The 18,798-nt window shown below is 46.0% G+C and overlaps 1 protein-coding gene across 2 annotated transcripts in view; it reads left to right on the forward strand.

The window, feature by feature from the left end:
• The first annotated feature begins 2,859 nt into the window (after positions 1–2,859).
• HLF (HLF transcription factor, PAR bZIP family member) overlaps positions 2,860–18,798 on the forward strand; it is a 49,312-nt gene continuing 33,373 nt past the window's right edge. The window contains exons 1-2 of one of the 2 annotated variants that reach the window (XM_066614574.1): positions 2,860–3,261; positions 5,842–6,177. In XM_066614574.1, the coding sequence (XP_066470671.1) occupies positions 3,153–3,261; positions 5,842–6,177 (445 nt within the window). In that variant the 5' untranslated portion in view covers positions 2,860–3,152. The remainder of the gene's footprint in view (positions 3,262–5,841; positions 6,178–18,798) is intronic. The other variant, XM_066614575.1, reaches the window with a different exon arrangement.

Genomic DNA, 18,798 nt, shown 5'->3' on the forward strand with positions numbered 1-18,798 from the left:
TATGAATACCAGGTTGGGAACCACTGTTTTACTGGTATGTAGTTTACAGTGCACTTACTCTGATAGTGTTTACAAAAAGGTGATGAAGACCAGAATTTTAAAAGAATAAAAATGTATCTTATGATCTTTTACTATGTATTTAATAAATTAGAGACTACAGTTCTTAGGTAACAATTACTGGTGGGTTATTTTTCAGGATCTGGTCTCAAGTAAAATCAGACAAAACTATAGTCAGACACCCCCCTAAGTTTAACCCCCGACTTATCCGAGGGTCATAGAAAATTCCATGATTGTTGGATCAAAAGCTGCCCTCGACTAATCTGTGGGAACAACTTATAGGCGGGTATCTGCGGTACTCAGATGTGGGGGAAAAAAGGAGAGCATCAAAGCATTTAGACTTGAAGGTGCCCATGGCATGGATATGATGCTGGGATCCAAAACACAAAGAAACTAGTTCTGTTTGCCCAAAGGTGATTTAGATTGGTGCCCCCCCCCCAGCACTCACCACCATAACTTCCTGTGAAACTGCTTTTGATACTGATGTGAGTTGCAAGAGCAGCTGTTGACTTAGCACAACTGACAGCTGTTAAAAGGGAAGCACATGCACACAATTGAAAAATCCACTCGGTCAACACAATTTCCTTGTCTGAACCTAGAAGCAGGGTTGCTCAAAAAGTGACTAGAAGCAGCTATCAGCTGGTGCCCCTTGGCAGCGCCCTTCTGTGCCATCCCAGGCTACAGAGCAGTCTGCTGGCTTGGAGCAGTGTAGCAATGTTCCAACCCTCTGCAGGCCAGCAGTGCTTGCTTGAAGCACAATGGCAGCGGTACACTTACCTCCAGATATGTAGCCTGGCTGGTTTTCAACATCAGCTTGCTTAAGTTTTATGGCATCTTCAACAGAGATGTGGGTTGTGGTTTTTCTTGCCACCAGCTCTGGCGGCTGCAGGCTAACAGCAGCAGTGTTCTTGCTGGCAGTGGCATCGCTAGGAGGGTGCGGAGGGTGCAGCACGCACTGGGTAGCATGCACTGGGGGTTTGCACACTAAAATCATGGTTTGTAGGAATAATACCATCTTGTTATACCATTTGATGTGTAATTTACAGCAGAATGCAATGGAAAACTGAACTGAAATACCTCTATTCTATCAAAAGGTATGGCCAAAACACCAGCAGGGGTGAAGCTATGGTATATCACCACTCCCACCACCCAAGTTTTTGCCCCGCCCACTGTATGGAAGGAGGTCCATCCTGGGGGTGATGATGGTCCATCATGGGGGCCTCCCACACTGGGTGATGCAAATCCTAGTGATACCACTGCTTGCTGGCTGTGGTATTTTTTTCCTGTGCAGCACTCCGCATAGTAGAGTAGGGTAGAGCATAGAGTCTACCAGCTTTTCTGCTACTTGACAGGCCATGGTGTCTGGACCAATCAAATACTGGCTGCCTGGCAACTATGAGCACATGAACTTTGGTGTTTAGTGTGATGTTCCCTGGTGCAGGACTGTCAGCTTGTGATTTTAAGACACCTGGTTAGTGTTGGCCTCAGGGTGACATTTGACTCCTCAAAGGGGCCTGATGGTGTTTGGTAGGTCAGGGAATAGAGTTCTGGTAAGCTTTTTGGAAAGTTAGTGAGTAAGAGTCAATGGCAAAACAGAAAGCAACCCCACCTACTAAACTGTAAATTAGTTGATTTAGAGCCCAGTTCTATGCATGTCTATTCAGAGGTAAACCCCATAATAGTCAGTGGAACTTACTCCCAGGAAATTGTGGATAGGACAAATTCATTAAATTACCTGATACAAAAAAATCAAAGGCCAAAATGCAAATCAGGCAAGTAAAATATACCTGGGCTTGGCAACCCTACCTGGCTCCCAGGTACTGAGCCTGAGCTCAGGAATTCAGCCTGAGGCAACCAACTTCTGAACTGGTCTCTGTAGCTGCCCCTTTAACTGCAAAGTTTGCAAGCAAGGCAAGTGACTTGGCACAGTAGTGAGTGCAAGGTTGGACATGGCGTGAAAAGATTCAAGTTCAGATCCGATCTCTGGGTGGCCTTGGGCCAGTCCCTTCTCGATGACTGTACAGGGCTGTTGTGAAGATAAAAGGGGGGGGGAGGGATGTATGCGCTTTCAGCTCGGTCTGGAGGTAGAATAATATTTGTTTATTTAAACAACGTATATCTCTCCTTTCTCCCACACATTCAGGGCATTCAAGGCAGCTGCCAACATTTTTTTTTTAAACCACATTATATACAAAATTAAAATAATTAAACATTAAATGTAAAACAATTCAAACAATGAAACTGATCAAACCCCTGGGTCCCATAACAATGTAACAATCTCAACAAAGTAAAAATTTCAACCGTGTAACAATTTAAACAGTATCTAACAATGACAGTATCTATATACTGTCCATAAAATACTTGATGGTTTGCTCCTTTGCATCGCCCAATCCTGACAGCCCAACCCTAGCCACACTTTCCTGGGAGTAAGCCCCATTGACTCAAATGGGACTTACTTCTGAGTAGACATGAATAGGATTGGGCTCTGACTTGTCCATTTCCCGCCTTCATTAAAGGCAGAGGAGCACGCCCCGCCTTCTGTTTCAGGTTCGTTGGCCACCCGAGTGAAGCACAGCCGCGCACCGCGTGTCAGCGCCTTGACTTGCTGTAAGGAGCAGGCTGGAGCGCCGCATCTCACGCCTGGGAGAAGGAAAGCAGTGGGCGGCCGCGGCAACCAGGGCTTCGTCCTCCTCCAGAGCGGCGGGGCTGCGGAACGCCCCGCCTCCTGAAGGCGCTGGGCTGGGAGGGGAGGTTTTGACGTCACTCTTGCCCCAGCCAGCACATGGCTGTGCAAATGTTCTGGCAGGCAGCCCCAGCCAGCAGCTAGATCTGGGCGGAGCGAGAGGGCTGGGAAAGCGCTGCCTTTGCCATTCTTGCATGTCAATGTCCTCCTGCCGCTGTTGTTGATGCAAAAGGGGATCTAGAGAGCGAGGAGGTTTCTCCGGGAGCAGGAGCGCCTGGTGCCAGCTGGGACCTCCCCACGGACCCACGGACCCAGTGGTTTTGCTTCTGGGGGGGAGAGGTGGTTTTAACCCATTCGGGCTTGAGTTGGAATCTGCCCCTTCCCCTTGCTGAGAAAAGAACGGAGCGGCAGGATGATGGCTCGACCTCTTCCTCTGAACCCGACTTTCCTACCTCCGACCTATGGCGTGCTGAAGTCCCTGCTGGAGAACCCACTGAAGCTACCGCTGCATCACGAAGATGGTGAGACGGGGAAGGACGCCTTGCACGCTAGTGGGGTCTTGTGCTCCTTTCATTCTCGACCCACTCCAGCCCCCCCCCCCCGGCCTGGCCCACTGGCGTACCTTTTTTTTTTTGAAAGCTAGGCACCAATTTGGCGAGCTGTAGTCCAGCTCTGTGGTGACAGCGGTGCGCAAGCATGCCACTTCCCCCTGCAAAACCACTTTTTGACAGGAGTTGGCGCGCATCGAAGCAGTGCGCAGCCTGGGTGGCAAGATCCGAGGAAAGTCTCGTTGAGTGCAAGCAGTAGTCATGTCTACTCAGGAGTAAGCCCCGCTGTGTTCACGGAGGCTTCCTCTCTGGGAAGCGCGCCTGGGCTTGCAGCCTGACTCCCTGGCCAAGCCTGCTTGGGAGTCTAGCTGCGTGTCACGAGCCTGTGCATGGAAAATGGAACTGGCTTCGAGGGAAGCGTGCGCTTCTTCGGACTGCAGCCAGAAGAATATTCGGTTTCTGGCTGTCTTAGGGGGAGTGGATTGCGCACAGACAGGCACACCACCTCCAGCTGATCTGTGGTATTTCCCCTCCCCCATTTTTTAAAGAGTCAGGGTGCACAACATATCAGGCATGTCTGCAGATCTGCCCATGAGCAAAACAGACCCCCACGCCAAAGAGCTCTGACAATGGAAACAATGCACTGGACGGCATAGCGCAGGCTCATTCCCACAGCTCCTTGAGGTTTTCAAAAACGTGTGCGACATCAAGTTGAGCATGTTTTCTTTTTGATGTCAAGGTGACTTGCCCACTTCCAGTTGAAAGAGATGATAGAGACGCGCATGAATAGCCACAAGCCCGCACGGCGCTTGGGGTTTTGCTAGACAACTTTGTGCCGCGCATTTGCATCTGTTTCAGTTCAGTGATATTTGTATGCTTGCTGTGCAGGCCGATTCCCCTGCATGCTTGCTCTGAAGCAAGCCAAGCTGTGTGGAATGGGACTGACCCCCACCACTACCCAAATAAGTGTGACTAGGACTACAAAGCCTTGCTAGGGTCTAGTAGTGTGTGTAGACAAAAGTTTAGGAACAAAAATAAATCATAACAAAGCAGAAATGGTTAGCTGCTGATAGCTGAAGCCTTTTCCAATCCTAAAAACATCTATGAATCTGTAAGACAATGCACTCTCTTTCTATGTGTGTATATACAGAGAGAGAGAGAGAGACCCCATGTCTTTTGAGAGACACATCACAGTACATCTTTCTTAGAAATTTAGGGGGTCTCATTGGCCAACACAGTGACCGAAACAACTATTTTCTTACATTTTGGTGCTAATCCCTATTTATATGGAAGCAGGGTTCTAGGTTCTAGGGTTCTAGGATTCTAGGGTTCTAGGTTCAAGTGGGAGATTTGTGACAGGCTCTCACAACTTTTTTTAAAATACTGAAATGCTATTTGGGGGGGGGGGGGCTGTGAATCTATCATTTTCCCAGTCAATAATGCTCTCCCTCCAGCTGCTGTTTGCCACATTGGAGAAAAATATTGATATTCATATTTCTCCCCGCAAAGGGCAAACAGCAGTTGGGGGTGATTTAGATAGGGAAAATGGTATGGGGTGAGGAATGAAATTCAACATCCTTCCAACATCACCACCACACTGTTGATGTGCTTCAGTTTTAAATAAAGCTGAGGGATCAGTTGTGGATCTGCAGTGGAATGCTCAGTGGAATTTAAGAAACCCTGAGTATGGTGTCTTGTTGAAAAGTGTTATTGAAATCAGTGAGACTAACTTCCATGTAAATGACCTTTGAATCATACTAGCCTCTTTTGATCTTTGCATTTTTCAATATTTTCATTTGAGAACACCTCTATTTGTAAGCCTGTTTGTTATATGTTGTTAATTGCCAATATATGCTAGCATAATTTTTACTATGCTTTTTCAGAACTTTAAAAATGGATCCCCTACTATTAGAAAGTATATCATAGCTCTTCATATTGCAAGTCAGGTTTTACCGCTGACTTGCAATTTATAGAGTTCAAGCATGTTGGGTACAGAACTCAAATTTCTTATTTAAAAACTCCCCTGTAAAATCATAAGGCTGCAATTCATTGGGTGGGTTTTCCTGCTCGAGTCCCATTGAGACAAATTGTTTCAATTCAGAAGGATTTGCACAAGGGCACTTGGGTGGATCATTCTCTTATAGGCAAATTCTGCTCTGTTGTCTGGTATGAATGCTCTGATGAAATCTTAGAGTGTTGTTTGAAGCTCACATATTGCTTGAAGCCAAGCATGTAGATGAACTGCTAATTAAACACAGACACAGAAACCATGCATATGTTTATTGAGTTTTGAATATCCAGCCCTTTTCATTCTGAACCAAGTATAGAGACTGAAGCAGAGATATCTTGATAGTTGTGAAAGGATTAGCTCCTTAAGGGCACAAGCCTGACCAGGTCTACTCAGAAGTAATTTGGTCAATGGGGTTTACTCTCAGGAAAGTGGTTAGGATTGCAGCCTAAGTGTTCTTTTCCTTTCTCTCCATAGGAGGAAAGTGTTGAAAATACCCTTAATGTTTGCTTTTCTCTCCCCACTCTCTGCCTTATGTATTTTAGCATTTTATAAAGAAAAAGACAAAGAAAAAAAGCTGGACGATGACAGTTCCAGCGTCACTGTCCCACAGTCTGCTTTCCTGGGTCCTACATTGTGGGACAAGACGCTTCCATATGACGGTGACACTTTCCAATTGGAATACATGGACCTGGAAGAATTTCTCTCAGAGAATGGCATCCCACCCAGCCCAGCTCAGCATGACCACAGCCCACACCAGCCAGCTCTCCAGCAAGCTACCTCAGCAACACCTTCTGTCATGGACCTCAGTAGCAGAGCATCCACATCGGTCCATCCAAGCATGGTCTCTCAAAACTGCATGCAGAGTCCAGTTAGGCCAGGTAAATCAACTATGTGAGCCTCCCTGGGAGTGTGTGTGTGTGGGGGGGGGGGGGATCAACAGTCAAAACATGCAGAAGAGTCTTTATTATTGTGTGTGTTTGTTTGGCATCCACTGGGGGCATGATTTGCACACAGCCAGTAGATCACATGTGTCCCTTTACATCCTGATGTTGAAGACTTTTACTTGAAGGCAGGTCCCACTGATTAATCTGGGTGCTTAATTTCGTATGTTGCTAGTCCATATATTGCTAGTCAGAGCAGCAGTGAGGAAGCCACTTGTTAAGTGGCTTCTTTCCATGCCATTCTGGTAACCTTTGGCCACACCCACAAGGCTCCTAGACCAGTCACCATCTGAACATCACTCGGCCAGCTCGTGTTCTTGTGGTTAAAAATGTTGTCATTGGTTCCGCCCATCTGGTTCCTGGAGTCCACATTACCACAGTGGTTCCCATAGCCCACAGTCTGTAATGTATGAATCACTTCTCAAAATAAACATGCTTAAGATCACAGCCTTTTTAAGCGAAACTTTGTGACTCTTGCTGGATTTCCACAAATCCCAGTTTTTATTTGTGTTTAAAGTTTCTAGCCCAGCCAGAGATGGGCAACATCCCAACATTAATCAGAAACAGTAACTGGTGCTCAGAGTTTTATGGATAAAGTTCTAGTTCGCCGCATATTTTGAATAAATTCTTCAGTAGGACAAAACTCATAGCTAATTTGCTCTGCTCAATCACACAAAATTAAAAAAAACAAAACCCTTAGTCTCTCATGCTTGTGCTATCTTTGGGTATTTTTGGCACAATTATGTATACTGGTTTGCAGAGGTTGCCTACATTTCCACTTTGATTTCTTAAGGAAATCACATGAGGATCTTCACATGGAATTGCTGCTGGAGTGGGGGGCAAAATCAGACATCTTTGGAACCTTGCTGGGTCTGTACACTGTACAGCGTACCGTATACACCTCTCTGGTGTGAACATATTTTGTGGGTGGGTTTATCCAGGAAATGTTGTAGTTCCAACCTAATATTTCCATATGGAAGTGTTCATGGAAGTGCTTTAGAAAGTTCTTAAAAAGGTGAGCTTTTATATTGAAGAGGACCCTGGAGTCATGATGTTCTGAAATAAAATTGGAAAAAGAAGCTTTAGGTCGTTTTTAATAGAAATGCCTAGAAATTTTATGAATTCAGTTTTTTAAAAAATGGCCATTTTGTTCACTGTGGCCTGTGAAGCTTTGAAATAATTTCCTTTAGAAGTAGGAAAATCATTTAAACCGCAAACCATCTGTCATCCCTAAGTAAGATAAAATAGTTCATTCTCCTCAAGCTTTATTTTTGCTCATCCTACATTTTATTGGAACATGAAGCAATTCTCCAGAGCAGGAAACCACTCCTCTCTCTTGTCCTGGGATAGCCATCCATGCTGGAAACACAAGACTATTGTCAAAAAAACCATCAGATCTGAAGAAAAAATAAATAAACTGAGTGACCAGTCAAGATAAAAGAGTGGAGAGTAGTGGTTGTCCAACCCGTGACCTGTAGAATTGCATTTCTTGTCAGTACAAAGCCAAAGCTGAGAGCCTTTCTTTTGTCACAAATGGAAAGGATGTTTGTTAATCTGGTGGTGAACTCTGTTTTTCTGAAAATACAAGGGCTGGTTTCATACATGCACACACCAGTGACATGCAGTGAGGTCCAGTGTTGAAGAGGCGCATGTGGAGCTCAGTGACCCGGAAGTATGATGTTATCACCAAACTTCTGGGTCACCAAGCTTCCACATGTGTGATCGATGGGGAGGCTGAGCTTTTGCTGCTACAGCTACATCTCCATACAGGGATAGACTATCTGAGGCAGACAAGAGCTCAGCCTCCCCAGCAATCCCACAACCACTCAGAAACTGGGTGGGGCGCATGCGCAATCACAGGAATCATTGCATATACACCCAGTTTCTGAGTGGTTGCACAATCATTGTAGAGGCTCAGCTATCATCTGCTTCAGCACTAGTCTAACAGCAGCTGAGCCTCCCCTCCCCCCACATGATCATGTAACCCCTCAGAAGGTCGGTGGAGTGTTTCAATCACAGGGGAGGCTGGGGCTTGGGCCCTGCCTCCCCTGTCTACACATCCGTTACACATGCCTGTCTTGGCTTCTGTGGGCCATGACTGGTAGTGTGTTTATATCAGCTGGCGTTGACTCAAATGCTGTACTTTTTAGTGGATGTGATTCATATACATTTGGTTAGGAGTCCTCTAGCACTGAGTAAGCAAGAGGCGGAGGTGCATGTCTGAACTGACTCCCCAGATGGTTTTGTTTGGTTCTAAGGCTTGGTCTTTGACGTTAAGTCAGTCAAGACTTTTGAGGGCTGCTTGACCTGTCATGCTGTGTGTTTTCCATCTGGCATGTGACAAGAACCTCAAAAGTGTACAAAGATGATGTAGTAGATATTTGGGGTCATTTTTTAATGGTGCCTTCTTAGGGGCCCCTAAGGAACAGTCAACAGATTCAAACCATGCTGGCCCAATAAACCATCCTCTGTGCCTCTCTGAGGACACCTCTCCGCCTGTACTTACTTTTGCGGCCCCTCCAACTTTTCTTCTTTGAGATTCCCAGAGGGTTTCAAGTGCTCCCACACCAAACACTCCCTGCATATGGGAAGTGAAGAGCTTTGCAAAGAGACTGAACCAGTCTCCCCTCAGGAGATGTGTAAGCTTTCCAGGGTGCACAGATGTTTGAATGCTGTTGATTCTTTCAAACAACTCTATGTACATTTAGCATTGGTGCTGTTATATGGAGAGTCCATCCCACTTGCCCTTTTCTACACTTGAATGGGTTCTTATGCACACCATGTGCACAAACCATGTGTCCGAGGGGTGAGAGAAATGATTAGGATGCAATAATCTCTCACTGTTCCCTTTTCGGAAACCCTGGAAGGCAGCCAGCATTTTAATGATCACCTGTCAGAGTTAATTTGCAACCTCTGTTACGGGTCAGTTGTCTACGTGATTTGTGCACTTGGTTGATTTTTGTTGAGTTTCCCCCACCACCACCACCACCTCTCTGAGTTGTCTGTAGTACTCCTTGAAATTTCAAAGTATAATGTATGTGTGTTCAGGGTCAGCTCCAGACCCCCTGACTCCTGAGGTAACATGCCAAATGCTGCCCCTTTTATCCAATGGTATTCTGCTTCTTCCACTCTCCAGTATTCTAGCTTAGCACTATCCTCCCCTCTTCATTTCCTTTCCCAATCCAGGGAGTGGGAGGAGAAAGAGGAGCAATAGTAGAGGTAAGGTGGTGGACAGGGATTTACTGCCCCTTCAGTTGGCCTCATGAATGGGCTGGCCCCAACTGTGTTTCTATCACTGATCTGAATGCAGAGGTTCTTTTTAGCATCCATTAAGTCCTCTCTTATTTAAGAAGAATGCCCAAGCCTTTCTTTGATTCATCATGCAAGCATTAGTCCAAGCATTTGTTAGCAATTTAGATCTGTAACATAAGGAATATGTGCTTTTGAACATGTGCCGAGTACCTTGAGTGAACTAACTGGTGTGCATGGTTCTGGAAGTAAAGAGGAGGACTCTTGAGGACAGAAGTTGTGACTTGGAGGAAACGCCAGCCCCTCTCATGTTAGAAGCCAAGCATTGTACATGTTGTTAGTGTCTGAGGTGAAGAGTTCTGTTCACATTCAGAATTCCCAAAGTGCTTTTTTTTTTTTACAGCAGAAAAATGTAAAGTATGCCAAAACAAAATGAAAAGTGTGATTTTAATTGTTCCCCCCCCCCCCAAAGTTTAGCCGTTTGACAGTATATAAATAAATCGAGCTGGGATCATTGTAGTTGAAAACAAAACTGTTTTTCTCCAAAGCTGTTTTGAGAGAAGGCCAGAAATTCCAGTTTGGAAGTCATTAGCTGTTCATCTACTATCAGACACACTGCGGTGGAAGCTCTTAAGAACATTTTCTTTACAGCGTACCATGACTTACAAATGTAATGGGGGGGGGGAAACTGAACCTCTGTGTAGAGATCTAAGCTCAGCAATTATGTGGCTTCTTTTTTCATTGTTTTGTGGGTTGCTTTGAAAAATCTATTTCATATTATTTTACTCGAAAGTTCAGAAGTCATTGTAGAACCGGCAAACCTGCAGTTCCTAAGGCTGTGTTATGGGCAAAGCTGTGTCATCACAGTGATAATTATAGCCTTGTACTGAATATCTTCCAAAGGTTCCTTTGGGCCTCATCTTGTGTGATGCTTCTCTTGAACACGTCGATAATGAAGCCGTACTCCTGAGGCATGGTAAAATGCAGTGCTGATGATCAAAGCCTATGAAATGGAATAGAAAGGCTTCTGGGGATTTTTGGTGGGCTTACGGAGCCAAATCTAAGAGTCAAATTTGGCTAGCCACCTGGCCAAAGGTTCTTGAGACATTCACATGCTCTTTGTGTTTGGGGAGCAACAGAGTTTGCAGCTGTAAGAGGGACCACTGGTGATTGTTCATTGAAATGTACGTTGTGCAAGTGAGGTAGGTATATGTCCAGGGCCTATGGTACCAGGGCTCAGCCTTACTGTTCTACAACAGAGGTACTAAAAAACAAGTGCTGCACAATGATCAGGTATGCCTTAGCACCCACTGTCATAATTGAAAAGGATATGCACACTATGTTAATAGTGCTGTAGGTAATTACAGATTTCACTTGGGAGGCATGTCCAAGACAGCACATGGGACTGCCTCAGTTTCCCATTCTTCCTCACTGCCATGTATAAGACTCTACCAATGGTTACTTACTGAACAAAACACATAACAGTGGATGGGGATGTTTTTTGAGAGCCTGACGTAACATTTATTTGTGATCCGTTTGCTTGCTGAGGAAACCCCACACTTCAGAATGCTTCTCTGTGTCAGTGCATTGTAAGGGAAAATTGGTTCATGGTGGGCAAAGGAGCCCCTCATAATCGACCAAGAGAACCCCAGGATTTCTACAAATGCAGGCTGAAAACCGCTGCAGTGACTCAGAGTGGTTTGCAACAGAAGTTCAAAGGGTAGTCTTGGGTGGTCTCTCTACAAATTAGCTTTGGCCTGTGTACTCCTATCAGCTGCACTAGAACTCCTTTGGAGAAACTGATTTCCAGATTGCTTTCAAACATATCAGCGGGGGGGGGGGGAGAGAGATGGGGCAGCCCAGTCCTAAGCTTCCCAGCATCCAGAGGAACAGCAGCACCTAAATGGCAACCATTGCATCCTGTGGGTAACAGGAAGCCACAGAAGGTCTCCTCAGGGGGAGGGGACGTTTGTTCCTTTCCCCTGAGTAAAAGCACATGTCCTGCAATGGGGCTTCTCAAGTCTGCGCTGGCTATTTTGCCTCCCCCAACCCCACCCTCCCCACCCCACCCCACTGTGCCCCAGAACACATCTCCCTCCCGCCCCAAAAGCCCACACTGCCAGCCAGCAGTGCCACTCACCTCCTGGCGTCCTCCACCTGGGACTGGCCTGGAGTCAGCACTTCCTCCTGCCACAGCACTGTAAATGTGCTGGAGAACAGCACTGGGGCTATGGGCCTTTAGGTTTGGGTCCTATGTGACTTTATATCTGGATATTTTTTGGGGAATTTGTCTCAAAACATTCCTGTCTTTTTTCCCCAGTATAGTTTCGACTACTGGATTTTCCTAGAAACTTCTGTGGATTTCCTTTTGAGAACCACCAATGACAGGCAAACTTTATTTGCAAAGCAGCTTGTCCACTGTCACCAGTCTTCCTCTCAGAATTGGTGCAGTTGCAGGAAAGTATTGTGTCTGTTCTGTGGAGGTCCTGCTCAGTTCTCACAGGACAACAGGACCTGACCAGTACCCTCCTGAATGGGCTGTGTGCCCTAGAACTGTCCAGAAAATTCCATGATGCCCTGGATTTCTGTAGAAGACCTTCTTAAGTTCCTTGGCAGAAAAATCATTATGTAGAAAGAAGATAGAGTAGTTTGAACAATGCTGCACTATGAATGACCATTTCTTTTCGGGCAGTAAGAGAGCTCTGGGATATCTTATGACAGGGATGGACAAAGAAAGGGTAAGAACGTAAGAACAGCCCCACTGGATCAGGCCATAGGCCCATCTAGTCCAGCTTCCTGTATCTCACAGCGGCCCACCAAATGCCCCAGGGAGCACACCAGATAACAAGAGATCTCGTCCTGGTGCCCTCCCTTGCATCTGGCATTCTGACATAACCCATTTCTAAAATCAGGAGGTTGCGCATACAATCAGGAGGTAGGATCTACTGATGGCTCTTGAGGTGGATTTTAGTATATTGGCAAGGTGTTCTGACTGCCAACAGTTGCAAGACAAGGAAAAATCTATAACCTCTGCCACGGCTGGCTTTGTGCTAGTTACTTCTCTCTTAGTCTCAGTGTTCATCTATGCTATAGGAGTAGGAGTTGGTTGTCTTTGAACAGCCTTTCTGTCCAGTTCTAGAACTATCTTGTGAGAATGAGTTTGTACATCTGTGGACAGGTCATAGCAGTGAATGGCTTACAAAGTGCTGTGAACCTTTCACTGGGTTAACCTGTATGCACAAATAGACATCTACAGTACATCTGTGAGATCTGGGAATCTTTTCCTAGCCTCTGCTGGGAGGCCTCCGCAGCAGCGTGCAGTGCTATTTTTGTCTGCTAATCTGGAATGGCACCTGTCAAGGAGGGATCTTGCCTCTATTGGTGGGCATCGGGAGGTGTCCTAGTGGGGACAAGCAGAGGCACATGCCTTATTTGGCCAGCTCAGGCACGAGACACATTATGCTTCCACCAATTCCTCATGTGCCAGTGCCAGCAACTAAGGATTTAGCAAAACACACAATGTGGTCCCCCTGCAGTACTATTCCTTTGCTATATAAACCACTTTGCAAACCTCTTCCTTGAAAAGTGGTAGATAAAACACTACAATTTCTGATACATAATACAAAATAGGCTTGCCTCTATTGGTTGCCCCTGCTCTCTCTTGCCTCCTGGTGGTGGCCTCGTAGAGGTACAAGGACCCTCTGCCATCACTTCAAGGAGGCATCTAAGAAGTTTGTTGTGGCTGGCCCTAAGCAGAGCATATTTTGAGCATGTTAGGGCGCAGTCCTAACCCCTTATGTCAGTATTTTCCACCACTGGCATAACAGTGCCAATGGGACTGCATCCTGCAATTGGGTGTCACTCACGGAGGCCTCCTCAAAGTAAGGGAACATTTGTTCCCTGACCTCAGAGCTACATTGCCCTTAAGTCAGTGCTGGAAAGCACTGACATAAGGGGTTAGGATTGCACCCTTAGTTGGATGACACAACTGGAAAACACAAGCCACCTCTATTTGCACTCTCAGTGGTCTAGCTGTAGTATGGTGAAACTATACCTGTACTTAATCTTGGCTCGTTTTATCTGTTCTGTGTCTCTCTTGATCTGTGGGACATCATCTTCGGTGACCTCAGCTTGACACCCCACTGCTCCTATACTATAAGAATGCATATGACTGCAAACAGCCCCTGGGTGCTGCCGTCACAAGCCCTTTTGTGTACAGTTGCAAACTCTGTGATCCTTGCCTTCCCCACGTGGGTTGCACTGAAGCAAAAGGCTAATCTGTCAAGCAGGTCTTTTCCCAAGCCTTGTCTCTTGCAGGGGGGAGGAAAAAAACTCTTGAGTGGTTTGCAGCCTGAACAACCCTGTGCTAGAGGCACGTGGCAGAGCCCTGTGCATAAGCAGGCCTTTTCTGCTGGAACAGCAAGGCACATCCTCTGGTCCGCAGCCCTGCTACGGGCAACTGTATAGTGACATGAAAGCAAAGTGGAAAAGTTTAGCTGGAATGGGTGTTGTGTGCTGGGAAGCGAGCTTATGTACACAGATTTCCCCTTTCCTCCCGTTCTCCCTCTCCCTGGTTCTGGAGGCTGGAGTTTAGATCAAAAAGAGAATCCGCGTACATCCAGGCAACTTTTAAAAATAGATCCTCCTGAGGCTAGGAAAAGAAGAATTGCTGAATGCACAAGCTTAGATGGACTGGAGGCAAGAGCGCCACATCCTTCTCTGTCTCGGAGGGACAGGGTTTTTAATGTTCCTTGCAAAAGTGGAATGAGTTATTTTGCCCTCAAAGCCTTGGAAGATGCAAGGGGTGCTTTTTGTTGGCTTATTTGATCAAACTGGAGAATGTCATTGAGGAGTAGTTTTGACATTGTGGTTTGAGTGTTCAACTCGGGCTTCAGAGGCCCTGTTTCAAATCCCACTTGGCCACGGAGCTCGCTGGATGCTGAGTGCCAGTTTCTTTCTCCCTGCCTGGTCTGCCTCCTAGGGACATGAGGATAAGATGGAGGAGGGGATGCCCCGTGTGCCGCATGTGTGTGGAGGGGGAAAGGAAATAAAAATGTAACTTTGCCTCATAATCCAAAGGAGCCACCTTGGACTTTGAGAGTCTCAAGGCACAGTCCTAACCAACTTTCCAGCACTGGTATAGCTGTGCCAGTGGGGCCTGTGCTGTATCCTGCAGTTAGAGGGCAGTCATCTAGGTCTCCTCAAAGTAGGGCAGTGTTTGTTCCCTTACCTCGGAATTGCATAGCTCTTAAGTCAGTGCTGGAAAATTGGTTAGGATTGCTGCTTCAATGTCTCTCAATATCTTAAGGGCCTTAAAACATCACTTCCAGTTTTCAAAACATCGCTTTTTGGTTTTTGAAAACCAAAAGTATGCTTTAAAGGCCCTCTGGAGGCTTCAGAGGGCTGCAGAGGCCGTATTTAGCTTCTTCCGGCCCTCCAAGGGCCTCTGGGTGGTGCGAGGAGGGTGATGGGAGGGCAAGAAGGCCATCCCTGCATGTGTGGCACCCTGGAGTATTTGCCCCACTTGACCCCCCTCCAGGTACTCCAGTGATTAGACTGGTTTTTTAAGAACTCCTGTTAAACCAGTTGACAACATGCAAGAGCAGCTTCTGTTTGTTTCAGGGGCTTATCCTGGCAACATGGTGGACTTTGATGTCTGCAGACTAACTTCCTGCGAATGGCTGAACTACTTAGTGCTGGCTGCTTCTTTTCCTAGCCAGGCTGATAGTTTTCCATAAGCCAAACAGATTTGAGTTTGCTGATCCTCCTAGCCTTCGCAGTAGAGAAGGAAAGCAAAATCTGTTTTGGTGGCTCTCAGAGTGCACATAATAAGATGGGCCTCTGCAGGCAGAGTTACTTGTGAAATGACCAGTCAAAAGCACCCAGTTCTGTTCTTTTGATTTTAACATCCCCTAGATGTGCAGAAACTAGCAGGTGTTGGTTTTCACAGCATGGCGACAAACATGATTGCCTGTTAATTGCCGTAGATCAGGTTGCTGTTGAAACATGTACAGTTTTAGCACACCCTCCAAAGTTCCACTGATGAAAGCAAGAGGAGGGGCTTGGGGGGGTAGCCTGCTAGACATTGGTGGGTTGCTGTTGGGAGGGGGTCTAGCTGGTAAGAAAACACGCATGCATAAAGGGTTCAGGAGATGGGCCTACCCACCTAAGGCAATGTGCCAAATGCTACTCCCTTTACCTGGTGGAGTGGTGGTCCACACTTCCTCTTTCATTCTGTCCCCCCTTTTTCCTTATCCAGTCCAGGGAAGAGGAGGAGGAAGAGGAGCATTGTGGGCAGAGATGGGCTCCCCCCCACTAATGTTACTGTCTCAAGCAATCACTTCATAGCATCATTCTGAGCACTGGCTGATCTTTCCTGCAATGAGGTCAGTTCTGATAACATATCTCTGTAAAACAGAAGACTGCATCCCTGCTGCACCTAAAGAAGCTGATCTGTGAAAGATCTTCACTAGGTTATGTTTAGAAATTGGGTAGAAAACATCTTCTGTGCTTTCCACAATAACAAGTTATGTGCTCTTTGGGGCGGGGGGGGGGGATGACCTTTGTTATTGTCCCACAAATGCAAACTGTGAACTGTACTAAACATTGGAACATGAGTGGTTTCCCCATCCAGAATGTTTACTGCTATATACACTTTGAAAACACTCTAAACCTGCGGTTCCCAAACGTTTTTGATTGGCAGCTCCCTTGGTCATGGCTCCCCATTGAAGCTACAATCCTATATATTTTAGTGTGGTGGGTTCCTTGTGAGAATTCCATGGCGTCCTGGCTGGTTTCTGCAGCTCTTTAGGGAGCCACGGCTCACAGTTTGGGAACCACTGCTCTAAACAATTTCACACAGATGTTATTACTGGTGGATCTGCAGGGACAGCCTTAATACCTCTTTGAAAAGCAGCCTTTCAGAACACAGGATCATGTACAGGTTTCATATAGAAACGGTGTCTGAAAGATCCCACACATCCCCAGTTCAAGTTGCATCCCATTTCTCAACCCGGCTGTTCATTCTTGTTGCCGCTTGCAGTGTTTTGTGTAAAAAGCTGTACAAAACCTAAGGTTTTGTATGTTCTCAGAGCGAAAGGATGCTCCAGGGAAGTACAAAATGCTTTTTGTGAGAAGGTTTAATTGGGTGGTGGACCATAACTTAAAAAGCCTTTGTTTGGTCGGTGTGGGTTTTGCTTTTGTAATTGTCAGCTCAGTCCACTTGCATTTTGAATTTGCACAGGATATTTTTCTCCTGTGTTTTTAATTCAACCTATGGTTGAATTTAAATTGGATACTGAATTTTTATTCTAATATTGTACTGCCTTATTCCTTTTAGGGGAGAGTAGGCTCATGATCTACCTATGCTCAGATAGTTAGAGCCATCCAAACACTCATGTAAAATGACGTATTGAAAATGGCATAGATTGTGCCACATGGGTTCAATGAGAAGGAATTCTTCTCCCTTTCCATGTAGTTCATTTAGGGTTGCCAACTCTGACAAACTATTCTTGGAGATCCAATTTCGCACCATGATGTAATGTTGGAAATTCCTGGAAGCCCTGTTGGATGTGCCAGGATTGTTTTCGGTAGAAATTTGGAGAGGGATGCTGATTCCTGGGGACACTGGAGCAATGGCCACCCTTGCTTGTGGCAAGAAACTGACACACAGTGCATTTCCCCACACCCCCACAAGAGTACATACTCTTGTGTGAGGAGGGAAGAAAGATGAAATGTGTTTCCCCTTTACCAAGAAGTGCTGAAACTCAGTTTTTCCTGATCTCTGAAATTGTCAGATATCAAGGTGTGTGTGTTATCCTCATTTCTTCTCCATATAGAAAAAGAGCCATTCTGTGACTTTAGCGAGCTTGCTTGAAAGTTAACTGGTTGCTAATCCACTCTCATTTCCTTACTTTTCCTGTGTAGGTTTTGGTTTTTTACCCATCCTGGTCAAGTGGCTGTTGACTAGTGTAACCCCTCCAGGAATGGTGTTGGTGGTAGTGGGTTCTGGGAGACTTTGCTTTAGATGATGTGAGATCCACAAACAAATCTCTCTCTCTCTCTCTCTCTCTCTCTCTCTCTCTCTCTCTCTCTCTCTGTGTGTGTGTGTGTGTGTGTGTGTGTGTGTGTGTGTGTGTGCTTGTGTGTGTGTTCTGAGGGAGAATCAGCATGGCTTCTGTAAGGGTAAGTCTTGCCTCACAAACTTTATAGAATTCTTTGAAAAGGTCAACAGGCATGTGGATGCGGGAGAACCCATGGACATTACATATTTGGACTTTCAGAAGGCGTTTGACATGGTCCCTCATCAAGGGCTACTAAAAAAACTCCACAGTCAGGGAATTAGAGGACAGGTCCTCTCATGGATTGAGAACTGGCTGAAGACCAGGAAACAGAGAGTGGGCGTCAATGGGAAATTTTCACAATGGAGAGAAGTGAAAAGCAGTGTGCCCCAAGGATCTGTCCTGGGACTGGTGCTCTTCAACCTCTTCATAAATGACCTGGAGACAGGGTTGAGCAGTGAGGTGGCAAAGTTTGCAGACGACACCAAACTTTTCCAAGTGGTGAAGACCAGAAGTGATTGTGAGGAGCTCCAGAAGGATCTCTCCAGACTTGCAGAATGGGCAGCAAAATGGCAGATGCACTTCAATGTCAGTAAGTGTAAGGTCATGCACATTGGGGCAAAAAATCAAAACTTCACATATAGGCTGATGGGTTCTGAGCTGTCTGTGACAGATCAGGAGAGAGATCTTGGGGTGGTGGTGGACAGGTCGATGAAAGTGTCAACCCAATGTGTGGTGGCAGTGAAGAAGGCCAATTCTGTGCTTGAGATCATTAAGAAAGGTACTGAGAACAAAACGGCTAATATTATAATGCCGTTGGACAAATCTATGGTAAGGCCACACCTGGAGTATTGTGTCCAGTTCTGGTCGCCGCATCTCAAAAAAGACATAGTGGAAATGGAAAAGATGCAAAAGAGAGCGACTAAGATGATTACGGGGCTGGGGCACCTTCCTTATGAGGAAAGGCTACGTTGTTTGGGCCTCTTCAGCCTAGAAAAGAGGCACCTGAGGGGGGACAAGATTGAGACATACAAAATTATGCACGGGAAGGACAGAGTGGATAGAGAGATGCTCTTTACACTCTCACATAACACCAGAACCAGGGGACATCCACTAAAATTGAGTGTTGGGAGAGTTAGAACAGACAAAATAAAATATTTCTTTACTCAGCGTGTGGTTGGTCTGTGGAACTCCTTGCCACAGGATGTCCACAGGATGTGATGATGGTGTCTGGCCTGGACGCCTTTAA

The sequence above is a fragment of the Tiliqua scincoides genome, chromosome 2 (genome assembly GCF_035046505.1).
Source record: "Tiliqua scincoides isolate rTilSci1 chromosome 2, rTilSci1.hap2, whole genome shotgun sequence".
In the NCBI taxonomy this organism is placed as follows: Eukaryota; Metazoa; Chordata; class Lepidosauria; order Squamata; family Scincidae; genus Tiliqua; species Tiliqua scincoides.